The following is a 16,484-nucleotide window of genomic DNA, read 5'->3' as shown; positions in this document are numbered from 1 at the left end:
TAGTTTTGCTTCTCTAACGTCTTGCAAATTCAAAGACACAACGTAACGTTAGAAATCAAAGAAAGATCAACTTTGCACTAATTAGTTTACGGCTCACAGCTCATATTTACAACAGTATTGTAATGATCATTTTTTAATTTGTACACTATTGAACGTGTAACGAAATACAGTGATACCTTAACTTTTTTACAGTTTTCTTCCTCTTTAATCTGTAGTAAACGTTGTTTTAACATGAAATCGTCAGCCTATCACAGCAAAACAATTTTTACTTCTATTTTCGTTAACGGAACGTGATACGTCCAGAGAACCTGGCAAAACCCGATGTTATTACTGTATAACATTATGTACAAAAATAGATAACGTGACGTTAGAGAAATCGTTGAGCGTGACCTTACAGAGAAAATGTTTATGATTTCTGACACTGGTGGCTTTGGTCGTTAACAATCGTATCCTATCAGTTGTTTTACGTGTTCTCTGGCTATAAGTCATAGCAAAATCATGCTACACATTACAGTCCGCTATTGTATGATTGCGGATGACAGATGAATGAATTTAGTTGGTTGACATTACCGTATCGTAGATGGTGTGTTATAGTTAAAGTGAATTGTAATTGTTTTTTGGTTATGTTCGTGTAGCAGCAAACGGACCATTACTTCGAACGTTTTTATAACAAAAAAATAGATACAATTGATTGATAGATCGAGGCATAAAAAAACGGTTGATCGATAGAAAAAGTTCCAATTCTAAGTAGAGACATCGATTCCTTTTATTTTTCATATAGTTACATTAAAATAGTTGGTTAAATGGTGAAAATGACACCGTTGGATGAGGGGAAGATAAGACAAGGTTTAACAAAGGCATGTTCTATATATTTTCTTCGACGTTTGTATTTTTATCTGTATTATCATCTTTTAGTAATTATGATGTAACAGGCGTTTTCATTTCTAGTATCAAAATCCAGATATCACCAAAAAGCACGTCACCAAGGTCCTGCAGCTTTATAAAGGCTTGCTATATACAGTTGAGCCATTTGGTATGTATCTGTATATGTGCCATTCTTAAATTTAAGAATCATATAGATTTATTTATTTATTGTGGCTAACTCTATTCTAGTGTTCAATGATGGATCTCGTAAAGAATTATTTAATTTGCAAGGAACAATACCTGTCTCCTATAAAGGTAATATCATTTTATATTTGCAAGAAGAATCAACATTATTTTGATGTCAAGAATTTATGATATCTGAATTGTAACATATATTTAGGCAGTTGCTACAACATCCCTGTATGCATATGGCTTATGGACACACACCCAAACAATGCACCTATGTGCTATGTTAAACCAACAGCTCATATGGTTATTAGAGTTAGTGAATTTGTTGATCATAATGGAAAAATTTATTTACCTTATCTTCATGATTGGTTGCCAGTAAGTAATACATATAGCAATCATTAGAATTTTTTTGTATTATAAGATAAATATTTTCCCAATGGTTACAATACATTTTGTGTTTAGCACTCATCTAATTTACTTAGTCTAATACAAATAATGATTGTAACTTTTGGAGAGAAACCGCCTGTGTGTACTAAAGAAGTGAAACAAGAAACTCAGTCAGGTTCTACTCCATATCCTGTACAACGTAAGGCAAATCAACTTTTAAATATTTTCTTCTTAATTGAGACTTCTGTACTAACTTATAAACATTTACATAGCTTTCATGCCCATGCCTGGAACTGGTGGTCATGTACCTGGATCTAATTTTTCATACCTACAAAAGGCTCAATATGGAGGAGGAAATAACGTATATCCCCCATACATGCCTACCCCATCCACTGGATTCCCATATCCAGGTTATGGCTCATATGCTGGAACTGCTTCAAATTATCCATCACAGAGCTATGGTTCTTATCCATACCCTCCAATAACTCAACCTGTGAGTTACAAATTCTTATAAACAAGAGAATACAATTTTTTGAGACATTTATTTACTATGTTTTGTAATTCTTAAGTCTGCTGTAGTACCTGAGTCTGCAGGTGGATCAGGTACAATAACAGAAGAACACATTAGAGCATCTTTGTTGTCAGCAGTAGAAGATAAACTAAGGCGGAGACTAAAGGAACAATTTTCGCAATTGTTGGCCGAGTTAGAAACACTACGTCGAACGCAACTAGAACTCTCTGCCGGATCCAGCCATCTTACCGATTTATTTGACAGGTTAAAGAAAGAACAGGCTGAGCTCGAGAAAAATATAACTATACTTCAAGACAAAGAAGCAGAATTGGAAAAGGAAATCGCTAAACTATCTGATAATCAATCAATAGATGTTGATGAAGCTGTTACAACAATTGCTCCACTTTACAAGCAGTAAGTATTGTATAAAGTTTGTATCATGTTAATGTATTGATTTATTTAAAAACTCTGTTATTTATCTACTTAAAGAATGTTGAACGCGTTCGCGGAAGAGGCTGCTACGGAAGATGCAATATATTATCTCGGCGAAGGGTTACGTTGCAGTATTTTAGATTTGGATGCGTTTTTGAAGCAAGTCAGACAACTTTCGCGCAGACAATTCATGCTCAGAGCACTTATGCAACGCTGCCGCCAAAAAGCAGGACTGGCCGGTTAAATGATGTTTTCTTTTTTCAATATATATGACGTTACGCTATTTAATATTTTATTTTATTACAAATGATGCATTAAACTGAGTATATAAATCCCACGTTGGATAGAGGGGATATGAATATATTAGACAAGCAAATTAATACCTTTGCGAGTCCAGAACGTCTTTTGTATGGATTGTATACTATGCATCAGCATATTTTTTGTTTCATGTTGTTCATATTTCAGTTGATAACAAACTATATTGTGTGGATGTAAAACTTTTCTGTACAAAATGAAACAAAAAATATTATATACTTATATATATAGATATATAGATATGTGTAATAAATATTAGCTTAAGTATTGCAAGACGTGAAAGCACACTCGTTTAATGAAATTACATTTCTGAACATACAAAACTAAAAAATCTGTAAAAAATCCGTAATTTTTAATTAATTTTTTTTTACATTCTAATGAAATTATGTACCTTGAGTAGGAATTTTAAACATTAAGAAATATAAATGCTTATATATTGTGTGATAAATGTATAGATTAATCACTGCATTGCACATTTTAGTAAAAATACATTGTTTTTATTCTTATGATGCTGGATTGTAATGAAATTATTTGACTGTTATTACACATTGCTTTAAAAATTATTTTTTATACTGACAAGATTAACCTGAAACGAAAACAATTGTATAAGCGTATAATTTCGGTGATTTCCAAGTAATTTATAATTAATGATCCTTAACAGAAAATTTAAAATCTGTGATATACCTATACATAAATGCCGACCCAAAGAAGTAGGAATAATACACCGAACCCAGAAAATAATGCTGCCACTAGAGAAATTAACAATTCTTTAATCATATCCCTAGTGAATTTTGTGCTGGTGACTTCATATACAAAGAACCATGCTGTGAAAAATATTCCAATTCCTAACAAAACCACTGCTAGAACTGGGAAAATAGCAGGATTTATGGGAGAGACATATCTTGTCACAGAATCGACTTCCTCCTGAATCAAACAAAAACCAGAATTAATTTTAGTAAAATTAATCTGTTACTATTAAAACAAAGTCTTAATTCTTTATCAATCATCACAGCAATATCCTTTTTTATAATTATTGTAATATTATACCGTCTTTTAACATTAACCATTTTAAAAATCTTATGATATACATATAAGATATTATGATTTCAGAAGAATTAACTTCTTATTTTACATTTAAAATCTTTAAATATGTAAAATTCAATCATTAAATTATTAAAAAAATATATTACAGAAAAATTACATATTTCATCAAATATTATATTAGAATTATGCAATAATATATGTAAATAATATAATTTCATTTCGACTATTAAACATGCGGAACTTCAGTCAAAAAACACCGGGAGCAAAGTGAAACAAGTGTCAATAAATAAGACTTTCAATTATTTGATGTAATTAAGAAATATTATTGTAATAATAAAGAAGTATTGATATCATTGAATCATATCATTGAATTGAAATATATAAAGATGATACTCACCATCTTATTAAAGAAATATTTTGACGTGGCTTGGTTAACAGACACGTACAAGAAGCTCACGTTGACTTAACCACAGAGGCCAAAATATACAGTAGACCAATAAGTATACAGAAGTTTCATGTCACACGATCTCAATTACCGACATCGCTCAAAATTAATGGTTCTCTAGTATTATGTTCTTACTAGTCCCGTATTTCAAACATTCGACTTCAGATGTCGGGAATAGTTAGAATTTTTAATAAATTCGCGGCAAGGATTCAAACACCTTAAAATATTAAGGTATTAAATTTCCGAACGCAGTTGATAGTTAGATAAGAGTTAAAATGATTCGGTGCACCGAGGTGCAAGGGAAAAGGATATTTATAAGAAAACAAGAAACTTTAGCACTAATTTAGGATAAACTCGTAAAATATATTTTTGGGACCTTTTCAAAAGAACTGTGTCTTTCAAAACAAAATCAGAGTGTCATGTTCTTTCTCAGCTGCTTCTATGTAACCTCCGGTTCCAAAATGAGTTGATTGGTGAGAAGTCGTGAAGTCCAATCCGAATCGCGTGGTATCTTTGAGAGGGAAGATGCGTGGTTGCCTCCATCTTTGTCCACCCTCGACGTATAGGGCGAGACATCATGGGAAAGCGTGGAGGGTTGAAGAAAAAGTGGCTAGTAAAAATACACGTGATTCCAACGTGACTCGTACTTGACCGTCGCTGATCGATTCCTCCAATGAAGACTCGTTATCTGCGTTAATTTATAACCCTGAGGCCCTTGAAGAACGCCGTAAAGTTCCTGGTTCACTCCAGGGTATTTCTGCTGTTCTACTGGTTGCAGCAGTTTATACTTTTTCTACTGTTTAACTATCTAATCTTTTTTATTAATCCGATAGTTAGATGAGTTTTGTCGTTGTTAAAATAGTATTCATTCTTATGTTATCCTGATGTTTGAATAAAGCGCGCTATCCGTGGCGATAGAATCATTAAATTGACGACGATCTTGGTTCGGACGAGATTACACTAGCAAACTTCAGTTCATATTAAAATTACCAACTTGCGTTTCATAGGGACATTTTGATTTATGACCGGAGAGATACATTTTGTCTTCCATCTTGAATATTCCTTTCTTGCTTCTTTCCGTTGATGGTGCACGTGGTGAGCCTGTTTTCAGTACTTAATTTCTGCATATCTTGCTCGAAATAATAATATAGTCTAAAATAATATTCAATAATATGCTACTTTATTGAGATCAATGAATGAATATAATAGCTTTGATATAATCTATAATATTTTAAGTAATTGTTCGGTAACCTAGATGCTAAACCTTGACGAGATTTATTCATAAAGCCGTGTTTATTTCATTATTTCAAAAAAGTGAAAAACGTTTGCATTATTTCAGACCATTCAAGATGTCGTCGCATTTAAATTGGATGATCATCCGTAATAATAATGCCTTCCTTCTCAAGAAGCGCAACATCAATAAGCCATTCTCTACGGTTCGTATAAAACTGATTCATACTAAAACGTTTTTGAATGTTTAAATGCTAAAATAGCCAATTTAGATAGCAACGTTGAAGTGTTATAATATTATTTATAGTTGTAGTGTTAAAATCTTTTCAACTTTTGAATAACAAAGAACAGGCTCTTTTGTATCTATTCTTATTTGAAGTCTCAACAGTGTTCCTATATATAATTTTAGGAACCCAATAACTTGACCAACCTTAGCAGCTATCGCTACTCTGGTTTAATTCATAAAAAGAGTGTTGGTGTGGTTGACACTCCAGATAAAAAGGGCTTCACAATAGTCTACAAGAAGGTACAAGCAGCCAACAAGCCAGCAAAGTCTGCTGTTAAATGTACAATGAAAGCTGGAGCTCGTCGTTCTTTGTATAAACTGAAGAGGTTGCTTGTAAAGAATAAATACCGTGTAGACTTGACAAAGGTAAACCAATATATAACATGGAATATATTAAGTTAGAAATTGTTATCTTAACTTTTGCATGCATTGTTAAATATTTATTTCAGGTTGCATTGCGCCGTGCTAGTGCCGTGCTGAGATCCCAAAAGCCTCTACCTGCGAAGAAGACACGTACGACCAAGAAGGCTGATTAATTTGTATACATTAATAAACATATGTTTTAATGTAAACCAATACAAATGACATATGCTACAAAGAATACTTGCTTAAATACCATACATTTAAGAATAAGCTTGTATATAGTGAAATTATAAATTTAGCAATTCTTTTTTGCAGCTATGTCAATTGCTTACTTATTCTTATTATTCCAATGCAAATTTTATATACATATATAATTTCATGTATACAAAAGGTGAGTTATTTCAAGCACTTGTTCTTTAATGATGCTTTTAATGATTTTGGCTTTGTTTATTGTGATTTCAGATTTGGAGGAAGATACAATTTAATAGTCTTATCAATTATAGATAAATTATATTCATTTATAATGTGTTAAAGATTGTTTCTATTAGAGGAGAAATTATACAATGATATTTCCAATTACCAAGATCTATGAATGCTACAAACATTTTTTGTATTTGCTAATTGATATAAAACCTATGACATATATTGCTTACTTTCGATACAGTAGCATAATATTTTAAATACTGATCATTTTTTCAGGTTGTGACACTGTCTGGACACTTTAATAGAATTAGCATAAATAGTGAGTACAGCTTCTACATATTATTTATACTTCAACATTTCTAATACATGATAAAGGTTAGGCTGACTGATTTTGCCATGATAGTCCACTTTCTCTCTGAAGTAGTTTATACATAAATTTATTTTATATTTATAAAAGTATAATTATTAATGAAAACAAACTTTTTCAGATATTTCCAATACAATGCAATATACAGAATATTTGAAGAAGAATCATGTTATAACGTGAGTATAAATATTAAGATTGAAATTATTTTGTGTAACTTAACATTTGCCTGATGAAAATATTGAACCACCAAGATCTCTGAATGCCATGATTAGTACGCGTATTTGCTATCTGAAGTAGTTTACACATAAATTTATTCTTTATTTATAAAAGTATAATTATTAACAAAGAAATCTTTTCAGATATCATCAGTACAATACCATATACAGAATATTCGAAGAAGAATCATGTTATAACGTGAGTACAAATATTAAGATTGAAATTATTTTGTGCAACTTAACATTTGCCTGATGAAAATATTGAACCACCAAGATCTCTGAATGCCATGATTAGTACGCGTATTTGCTATCTGAAGTAGTTTACACATAAATTTATTTTATATTTATAAAAGTATAATTATTAACAAAGAAATCTTTTCAGATATCATCAGTACAATACCATATACAGAATATTCGAAGAAGAATCATGTTAAAACGTGAGTATAAATTATTACTGAAATTATTTTGTACAACTTAACATTTGCATGATGAAAATATTGAACCACCAAGATCTCTGAATGCCATGATTAGTACGCGTATTTGCTATCTGAAGTAGTTTACACATAAATTTATTCTTTCTTTATAAAAGTAAAATTGTTAACAAAAACAATTCTTTTCAGATATCATCAGTACAATACAATATACAGAATATTCGAAGAAGAATCATGTTAAAACGTGAGTATAAATTAATACTGAAATTATTTTGTACAACTTAACATTTGCATGATGAAAATATTGAACCACCAAGATCTCTGAATGCCATGATTAGTTCATGTATTTGCTATCTGAAGTCGTTTACGCATTAAGACATTTTATATTAGTAAAGTATAATTATTGACAAAAACGAATTATTTCAGATGTTATCAATAAGATACGACATACAGAATGCTCGGAGTAGAATCATGTTGAAACGTGAGTATAAATATTATTGAAATTCGTAACCACCAATTCAAAATGTGCGATTAATGCACCTTGTTTTTTCTTGTAGATGAGAATACGTTATTTCAATTTGCAGTTATTAGATAAGGTAATTCACTTTTTACTTATTGTACGAAGAAATGTCGTTACTATTTCGTTTATCTGATGATTCATTCACCAAGATCTATGAATGCTATGATTTTCAATTTGCTACTTCTGAGAACGTTACGTCAGTTTTATGAGTAACGTTAAGTAAGAGGAATATTAAAAATGTGAAATATTTTTTGTTCAGGTGGGCAGTTATTCTGGAGATTTTCAAATAGGCTCGTTACAATTGTTTAGGTTCTATACGGCATCTTTCATGTAAGAATATAAAATAAAACAATATTTGTATATTATAAGAGTATCATTTTTGCGGAGTGTATGTTGAGTAAATATGCGGTATACTTATTATAATTAATGGCAAATATGCGCGATAGTGATAACGTCCTTGGTACGTTACAGTATGTTCCATTTCCTTGCATTCTTAGCTCATTAATTTTTTGCCAAATTGCGAAAGTGTTTGTGTAGCCTAGAGTACAGCTTCTAACATGTACTTTATGACATCAAAAAATGAAAGGCATAATGGAGACATGTTTACAAGTGTCTGCAGGGCCATCAGTTATCTCCATGTTCATCTTTCTTGCTCCACGTCTTTGTGGTAGAGGTAGAGGATAGCAGAAAAATCCACATTTGTTCCTCTTACTCATTTTTAAGATGAATATAAGATCGCCTTTAAGATCACGTAAAAGGTCACATTGAAACTAAAAAAAAGTAGAACTCTTCAGGACATATACTAAAAGATTATAATTTAAATAAAAATTATATTGGATACAATTAATCCTGAAGTGGACTACAAGATTCTCATGAATCCATCCATATTCTACACCTCAATTGTACTTTTAGAATTTAATATAGAATATAACAATCATGGTAATTTAATTTATTGAGTAAGGAAAATGACGCTCAGTTGCGTAAATCAATAAATGGCATAGTGAACATCATTATTCATGTATCGTTCTGTCTATTATTTTATTAAAACTACTGGACCATCCACAGTGGCTACTAAGGAGTACAGTGTATGAAGTACTCTGTAAGCGAAGTGTGCTACAGTGATAGTTAACTTTTTTTTACATTTTTAAATATCTTGTTGTAATAGTTTTAGAAGTTACGTCTACTTTAGTAAAAATTTTATTTATCAAGAAAAGTTACAGAATGTGATACGATTGTCGAAGTGTTAATTATGTTAGCATTTCAGCGAACAATACGCCCATTCAGCATGATAGTTAATAAAAACTCGTTACTAAATAATTACCATAGCCTGCCGATTAATTAACAAAAAGACCAGCTTATTAGTTACATTTTTAATGTATTACGTCTATTTCGTACATGTCAATGATTTACAAATAACTATACTGTGATTTTTTACACAAACAAAAATTTTTGCGTGTACTTTTTGTTTAATTTACATTTAATTTTATTGGTAAAGAAAATGTCTAAACATTCTATATCGATGATGGGAGATAACATGGAGATACGCGGAGAGATCGCTATAGCAATTTCGAAATAGAGCTTGAAAAGGGACAAAGGATACTCGCAAGGACAATTTCCTCGATTTAAACGGCCCCGGTCAGCCCATTCGACCGTTCTATTCCTAATTGAATTTGTCTTCAATCATTAATCGAACATGGACTCGTTCTTTCGTCCTGTCTTTTTTTAACTCTCTCTCTCTCTCTCTCTCTCTCTCTCTCTCTCACGTTCTCTCCTGCTCCCCTTTTCTCTCTGGATGTGCGGCGTGCGGACGAAGCGAATATTCTCGTTCGGACGGTGTGACGCACACGAATAACGTCACCAAGCCGATTTCACACTGGATCATAAATTTTCATCCGATGCTATGAAGATTTTATTTTATTTGATGGGAACACGGTAATTCCGGTTATATCGATTATATGCTTACCGGGACACATTTATATTTGCAAATTAAAAGTAGCTGGCCAATGTTTGTAATTACGTTAATTATCATAATTTCTACCCGGGAATTCTAACCCCGTTCTTCTGAACAAATAATGTTATGCGATGTTATTCAGCGACTTTTAATCGTAGAGCCTCTTATTAGTTAACTTTTAAATTCTTTTTGTACATGTTGCATATAAAGGTGCAATACTTAGCGTAATAATCATGGAGTTCATAACTTCCGTTTGGTGAATTGTTTTAATATTTTGCAAAGGGGATTTATGCTATATTTAATGACACATATTAGTAACGGAAATGGGTAACGAAGCAGTGGTGGCTGTGTTAACGATATCCCATTGGTTGTTTGATTTCTTTGCTATTAGAATATTTTCTTTCGTCGAATTTTCGCATGAGTGAATTCACTGAAATCCAATGACGTCCTTAATATACGGTAAATACAATACCGTAGAGTATTTTTTTTTAACGTTATCCGGTTTCAGATTTCAGTTATCGTGGCTTGCATCTGTCAATTTTATCTTAAAAACATACAGTGCCCTGTGAACAATGGGGCGTTCTCTGTAAGTTATCTCTTACCTTGATGATAATCTTCGTTCAGGAAGATACAAAGATAAAAGGAAATCTACCTATAATAGATTTAGTTAACTCTATTATGTTTTTTTGTTTTCTGGTGGCTTATGCTGCACATTGCTTACATGTTCATTTAATAAGCCCCTTAGGCAGAATATCTATATTATGTGTTATGTTATTACCTAATTACTATTATTACTATTGGGAAGAATTATACAATTTCGAATATATGACGATATCTACGATTTTGGGTCATAGGAAAAGGGTTATAAGACTTGCAAAACAATTACGGAAGGATTGGAGCTTATGACAAACATAATGGGATCAATAAATCTGTCGGAAGACTTGTACAAAATTGTACCATCTAGAAAAGAAGTTATGGAACATACAAAACAATGACAGAATCTGGAGAAAAGTGTAAAACTTGATGCAGGTGTATTACATACAGAAGTGTTGGAGACGAAATTTTTGAAAAGCATATTAGAATCCGCGAGAGAATTTTTAGATTGTTAGAAAAAACTGATTTTACCAAAGTGTACCTAAAAGTAGTCCACTCAAAGAGTTTATCGGATCTCGGGAAAGTGGAGTTTGTGTTCCTAATAATTTTTCACAAAGGATCAGCAAACTACCACGAAGAATTTTAATTTTACCGGGGCACGGCGGCCGCATTTTTAGTACTTATTCAATATCGGCTTAATATTAGATCACCGCATTAGCATTTTATTGACGTTGGTCACGGACCGGGAGGAGTCTGTGGCCGAGGCCGGACCCGGGATTCTCGACAGAAAACAGTTTTCCTAGTCGAACACGGCATGTTTTATTAAAAAATCCTACCCCACCTACCTTTGCTCCCGCGGTTAATCGAGTGGATTTCTTGTTCGGTGATCGTCCAACATGCTCCCCTCTCGAGATGAATAATCCAGGAACGAGGATTTAAAGAGCGAAGGATGTTTCGAATTTGTTAATGCGCCGCACACTTTCGTGGCGGACAAACTTTCTGCATAAAATATATTCCGAGCCTTTGTAAAGAATATCGAGAACGAACGATCGATGCACGACAGTAAAAATTCATACCTTATAAGTTCTGCATGTGAAAAGAGCATTAGAGCAATGTAGAATTCTTTTAATGATCGGAAGAATAGCAAAGAAACATTTGAATATACATGTTAACATATTTTTTTTTTGCAACGAACGTTGTATCAAATACTATGTAGTAATTAAATAACAACAACTGAATAATAAATATTCGGTGTATTCTTCAATGCACGCACAATGTACAATGTATATTATGCAAGTTGTGCTGATCCATACTATACATGGAAGCTGTTGATAACAGAGGAAAGCAGAGAATCTCATTTAATTTCTTCACACATTTTCCTGCACCCGATTTTCTCTGAACTGTAAACTTACAGTTCTTACGGTCGGGGGACTTCGACCGATCGAATCTTTTTAACAGTATGCAGAATGATTTCTGGAAGTTGCAAACGTTTTGTCCGGCTGCAGCGTGTTCCCGAGTCGAGAGGAGATTGCATAGTCGAAAGAGGACTATTGTAAAAATAATGTTCTCTGAAGTAGAAAGAAACATCTCGTGGAACAGTAGTTGCGCGGAAATTGACTACTTATTTTCCAGCGACTTAACAGATCCCGTCGTTCAATTTTTCGCTAATGTTCCGAGTCGATTCGTCGGATACCGTCACAGCGTTACTTATCCGAGGGGTATGTTTTATTCGATCATCTCGAATGCCCGACTGTACGGTTTTTATTATTCGGTAATAGGAAAATTCGGTTGCGCGATCACGTAGCGTCCGAAAGAGCCTCGAGCGTATATCGTTTGTTCTTCCAGTACCCATCGTTGTTCTCTCTGGGCCGTTACCTTTTTTCCTTTTCGTTTCTTCTTGGTTTCCCTTTGGATACCGTTGGTCGTCTACCTCCTGAGGAGAGTTTAACGAGACACCACTTTTCATAATTCGAGGAAGGAACTCCATCGTTTTTCCAGCGCGAGGAGCGCGCGCGACCGAGCCTCGATCGATTTTCTTAACCGTCTTTTCTCCCGTACTTTCAAGCTGCTCTCTCGGCCGCGAAAGAAGGAGAATAAGGCTGCAATGACAGAAGGTTTCACGGCGGGCCAGACACCGCTGCCACGAGCACTTTCAACCCCCTATACACAGGGTGGCGCGGAGGAACCTACCTTGCCGTATCGAAATTTGGAAGACTACGAAATAGGATTGCAATACGAATTATAGGATTGCATGACGAATGATTACAGGATCTACGGAAAAGTTGTACAGCTGCGAAACGATTCTATAACCTGTGAGAAGATTGTGAGACCAATGGAAACTATTGTGTAGGACCTATGAAACTGTAGGACTTACATGGCCGCAAAAAATTCAAACAGTCTACGAAATTATTGTAGGGTCGATGTAAAAATTAGAGAATCTTCGAAACAGTCGAAAGATTATAGGCCCTGTAAAAAATGTTGGAACACACAAAATAATTGTAGCATCTTTAGAAATATTCAAACAAACTGCTAAAAGATTGTAGATTTGACGAAAAAAATTAGGAGACTTAGGAAACTATTGCAAGGTTTAGAAAAAAATTATATAGTTTACGAAAAAATCGTAGGGTGCGACAAAAATTTATCATAATTTACAAAAAATCATAAAAGAATGACCATAAGACTTGTAAAAAAAGTTAGTACCTGTGAAAAAATTGTGGAGTAGCCTGTAAAAATTTGTGTGTTTTTGTTGGGAAATCAAACAAAGTTCATCGCGCAGGCGGTCTAACGAATAGAAATCTACTGACTGAGTCTGTTCATAATCGACTTATAATTCTACTTTTCGCGAGCACCAATTTTTACGTATCGTTTTTATTCGAAGCTCACGCTTATATTTTTGTATGAATTCATTAATTTCTTGAACATCATTTAACATCGTACAAATTTGACTGTTGCGTCGGTAAAAAGCGCTATGTCGTTGTTAGATAAAAAGGGACGATTGAGAAATTGCTGGGCTTGAAGACATCTCGAATCGGTAGCATGGCCTTACAGGTCCTTTTCACGCTCTCGTTCTCACAGCTTTCACTTTTTCGTATCTCTATTCCGTGCTCGTTTATCTTTTCGAGTATTCCCAAGGCTTCCTCGGCTTACACACGGAAGTCTCGAATGGCAGTGGGACTGTGAATAGGACTTTAACCCTGCTGCGTTCTTTCGGTCTTTCCCGACCACAACGTATTTTCCTTTTCTCAACGTCATTACAATTGTCTGGTATCTCTTACCTACAGTTTACCGTAAAGATTTCAGGAAGAAAGTGAAACAGATTTCTAGAGGCTTTTCATGTATTGCAGCATTGAAATTTTCATATCATTGAATTTCTACTGCACTTCGCAGGTTATTCGACGCTATAGAAGCATAAACGTACCCAGGCCTTTTTGTCGCGTATTCCATGAATACCTAAACGAATACGTAAATATGGAAACATCAAATGAATTGAATAGAAATCAGATGAATACTGTTTCAAAATTGATCCTGACAAGGCACATCAATTTTAATTGGTATTTCTAACAACAGAGACAAACATGGAATTCTAATATCATTTTTTATTTCTCCCGCGATATTAAACGTTTAACACAATAATATTTTAATGTTGCAGATGTAAATCGATTCACAGCGAATCGGATCCTACTACATTTTCCCACAAGATACCGATTCCACTCTACTTTCATGCAACGGCAAAAGCGTACTCTCGCAAAGCCCCAAGAATTTCTACAAAATTTCAAAATAGACAAGCAGCACGTGAGCAAGGGTTGAACCTGGTCTCAGAGGACATCAATCTCCGAGTGTTACACCTCCCGGAGCCGTCTCAAGAGTCGTTCTTTTACATCCAGGTCATCCGTGTAAAATGAGAACACCAAATTCAAAGAAAAGCCTCTCTCAAAACTGTATTCGCTCTGCACAAGTGCATTCCTTCAGACAAACCAACAGCTAATATAACATTCCTCTTGCAGTCTAGCAACTTCGCTGTCACCCAGTAGAACAAAAGGGTAACCACATCTAGAGCCAACGAGGATAAAAGAAGCCGTGTTGAGAGATGGAGAAAGTGCAAGTAAAAGAGAGGCCGAGAGTGGGGAAGGAAGGGATAAAAGAGGCACAGAAAGAGATGAAGACTGAGTGACGAGGAAGAGGAGTTTGGGGAAGGAAGAATGGGAAAAAGGAAGGAGAAAGCTAGTGGAGGGAGAGAAAGAGAGAGAGAGAGAGAGAGAGAGAGAAAAGAAGAGAAAGAGAGAGAGGGATTAGGCGGTCCTCTCGTAGACCGGGGGAAGGAAAAAAAGGAGAGATTCATGAATAATGCAAGAGTGAAAGCCGGCTGAAACAATTGCTGGGCGTCGCCCTACTCCTGAAATTACATCATCAGATTTTCCGCGAAATTAAAACATTATATATTCCACGCTCCGTTCCCTCGGCACGGCCACTCGTCTTCCTCTCGCGGACATTATGCTTGCGGCCCCGTTCCACCCTTTTTCCACCCTCTTTGCCACCCTTCTCTAGCCCCCGTTCACCCACGCCGGACAAAAATCGCCGATTACGCGGCCACGCGATGAGACTGCGGTATTACCTACCCGGCCGCTTCAAATGTCCTTTAAAAAAGGTCAATGGTCCCCGGTTCAATCCAGGTGAATGCGTAAATTACACCGACCGATGCCAGGATCATGAAAACAATTCTTCTCGGCTGTTGGAACGTTTATACTAACTGTTTTTCGTGGTTATTCCAGGCCGCCCTTCTGTTTTGAATTTCGGTACCTGCCCTCCGGATTAATTTCGGATTGTAAGCTGACTTTTCGACTGTTCTCAACGGTGACGTGTGGAGAAGTTATTTGTGTTGGATTTTACGGGTGCTTTTGATTTTGAACTTCAGAGTGGTGCAAACATATTTTGGTGGACTGGAAATGGAAATTGAGTCTGCTGCGAGCTTGAATTGTGGTTAATGGTTGAGTAGTTGCAGTTCCGAAAGAGTAATTTTGGGACTTTGATACTGCGAAATTTAAAAGTTTTTTCATCGGTAGACTTCATTTATAGCATTTTAATAGGGGTTTTTGAAATCATTGGTTAAGGGAAATTGAAGATTGGACTTGTTACAACCAAAAAATGGAAAGCTCCAACAAAATTGTCATAGAATAGTAGAGCCGGTTACTGTGCAGTAATCAATTGCTGTGATTTTAGTTTGTTTTCATACATAATTAGAACATGTTCAATTTTTTAATTAACAAATAAACAAATGAAAGAATAAAAAAGGTCACCCGTTTTATTCGATAAATATAAATGCCGGAAAATAAACCAATGGCGCAGCAATTTTCTACCAGAAAGCAAATATTTTCAGTATCGAATATTTATATAAATTTTTATGTATGTTCTCGATAGAGTACACATAGTCGGCAAATGAAAAATCAACACTAAGCTCGTTACGAACAAAAAGGCTACGAACTAAGATTTAATGCTATGAACTTCAACTTTTTGCGCGTGTAACCCAAAGAGATCTTAATGAAAAAATCTTAATGGAATCTAAACGAGCTGTCTTCGCGTCACGAAAAATTGGTTTCGCGATCAAGAAATTTTCAAGACGAAGCCTTTGAAGATTCGTCCGTTTTCCTTTGGCTAAGTGAATGTAATTGAGCCGAGGACCATGAAGATCCTGTAATCTGCGTCGCAGATTCGTATCAATTTTTCTCAAGAGAAATGAACCGGGTTATCCAGAGCCGTTCGAAGTAGAGGATGTTTTTAATTAACAAGCTTTCGGTGTCGCAGTTTAGCAAAGAATCCCAAGTAAGTTAAAGATAAGGGTTCCCTTCTAACTAATATTATTCCGGATCCTCGCACTCTGCGGCAACCCGGTTTCGCAACTTGAGAAACTTTTCACAAATAT

At 34.6% G+C, this 16,484-nt stretch overlaps 4 protein-coding genes across 11 annotated transcripts; 3 read left to right on the top strand and 1 right to left on the bottom strand.

Moving 5' to 3' along the window:
• Window positions 1-452: 452 nt before the first annotated feature.
• On the top strand, window positions 453-3,204 carry Tsg101 (tumor susceptibility gene 101). Its single transcript, XM_078186584.1, has 8 exons — window positions 453-857; window positions 949-1,033; window positions 1,114-1,179; window positions 1,265-1,428; window positions 1,516-1,639; window positions 1,713-1,933; window positions 2,010-2,365; window positions 2,441-3,204. Exons 1-8 carry the CDS (start codon window positions 804-806, stop codon window positions 2,625-2,627), a joined length of 1,257 nt encoding a protein of 418 aa, XP_078042710.1. The 5' UTR covers window positions 453-803; the 3' UTR covers window positions 2,628-3,204.
• On the bottom strand, window positions 2,692-4,280 carry Kud (oligosaccharyltransferase subunit 5 kud). Its single transcript, XM_078186585.1, has 3 exons — window positions 4,140-4,280; window positions 3,383-3,622; window positions 2,692-3,284 (listed from the first exon to the last, which is right to left on the bottom strand). The coding sequence occupies exons 1-2, from the start codon at window positions 4,140-4,142 to the stop codon at window positions 3,383-3,385; spliced, it is 243 nt and encodes an 80-aa protein (XP_078042711.1). The 5' UTR covers window positions 4,143-4,280; the 3' UTR covers window positions 2,692-3,284.
• Window positions 4,281-5,212: 932 nt separating this feature from the next.
• Window positions 5,213-6,275, top strand: Rpl28 (ribosomal protein L28). Its single transcript, XM_078186562.1, has 4 exons — window positions 5,213-5,282; window positions 5,527-5,623; window positions 5,827-6,069; window positions 6,153-6,275. The coding sequence occupies exons 2-4, from the start codon at window positions 5,537-5,539 to the stop codon at window positions 6,237-6,239; spliced, it is 417 nt and encodes a 138-aa protein (XP_078042688.1). The 5' UTR covers window positions 5,213-5,282; window positions 5,527-5,536; the 3' UTR covers window positions 6,240-6,275.
• A 97-nt stretch (window positions 6,276-6,372) lies between these two features.
• On the top strand, window positions 6,373-15,700 carry LOC144473030 (uncharacterized). Of its 8 annotated transcripts, none has more exons than XR_013494488.1 (9): window positions 6,416-6,676; window positions 6,766-6,808; window positions 6,978-7,032; window positions 7,216-7,270; window positions 7,454-7,508; window positions 7,692-7,746; window positions 7,929-7,983; window positions 8,060-8,352; window positions 14,217-15,700. XR_013494488.1 is itself a non-coding variant. In XM_078186566.1 (8 exons), exons 1-7 carry the CDS (start codon window positions 6,659-6,661, stop codon window positions 7,939-7,941), a joined length of 294 nt encoding a protein of 97 aa, XP_078042692.1. In that variant the 5' UTR covers window positions 6,416-6,658; the 3' UTR covers window positions 7,942-7,983; window positions 8,060-9,019. The 8 variants fall into 8 exon arrangements, 3 of the variants coding, with proteins under 3 accessions (XP_078042692.1, XP_078042690.1, XP_078042689.1); XR_013494489.1 differs by lacking the exon at window positions 14,217-15,700 and having other exon boundaries at window positions 8,060-8,098; window positions 8,282-9,019; XR_013494491.1 differs by lacking the exon at window positions 7,454-7,508 and having other exon boundaries at window positions 6,373-6,676.
• Window positions 15,701-16,484: the final 784 nt, after the last annotated feature.

The sequence above is a fragment of the Augochlora pura genome, chromosome 7 (assembly GCF_028453695.1).
Source record: "Augochlora pura isolate Apur16 chromosome 7, APUR_v2.2.1, whole genome shotgun sequence".
Lineage (NCBI taxonomy): Eukaryota > Metazoa > Arthropoda > Insecta > Hymenoptera > Halictidae > Augochlora > Augochlora pura.
This window is presented reverse-complemented; position numbering and strand designations above follow the sequence as displayed.

What these genes read in the sequence shown, in the direction of transcription:
- Tsg101 (XM_078186584.1), top strand. Translation starts at nt 804, where the DNA reads ATGGTGAAAATGACACCGTTGGATGAGGGGAAGATAAGACAAGGTTTA. An exon ending in TAAGACAAGGTTTAACAAAG is followed by an intron (nt 858 to 948) that starts GCATGTTCTATA and finishes TTTCATTTCTAG; the next exon opens with TATCAAAATCCAGATATCAC. An exon ending in ATCTTCATGATTGGTTGCCA is followed by an intron (nt 1,429 to 1,515) that starts GTAAGTAATACA and finishes TTTTGTGTTTAG; the next exon opens with CACTCATCTAATTTACTTAG.
- Rpl28 (XM_078186562.1), top strand. Translation starts at nt 5,537, where the DNA reads ATGTCGTCGCATTTAAATTGGATGATCATCCGTAATAATAATGCCTTC. An exon ending in TCAATAAGCCATTCTCTACG is followed by an intron (nt 5,624 to 5,826) that starts GTTCGTATAAAA and finishes ATATAATTTTAG; the next exon opens with GAACCCAATAACTTGACCAA. An exon ending in ACCGTGTAGACTTGACAAAG is followed by an intron (nt 6,070 to 6,152) that starts GTAAACCAATAT and finishes TATTTATTTCAG; the next exon opens with GTTGCATTGCGCCGTGCTAG.
- LOC144473030 (XM_078186564.1), top strand. Translation starts at nt 8,060, where the DNA reads ATGAGAATACGTTATTTCAATTTGCAGTTATTAGATAAG. An exon ending in ATTTGCAGTTATTAGATAAG is followed by an intron (nt 8,099 to 8,281) that starts GTAATTCACTTT and finishes TTTTTTGTTCAG; the next exon opens with GTGGGCAGTTATTCTGGAGA. An exon ending in TTCTATACGGCATCTTTCAT is followed by an intron (nt 8,353 to 14,216) that starts GTAAGAATATAA and finishes TTAATGTTGCAG; the next exon opens with ATGTAAATCGATTCACAGCG.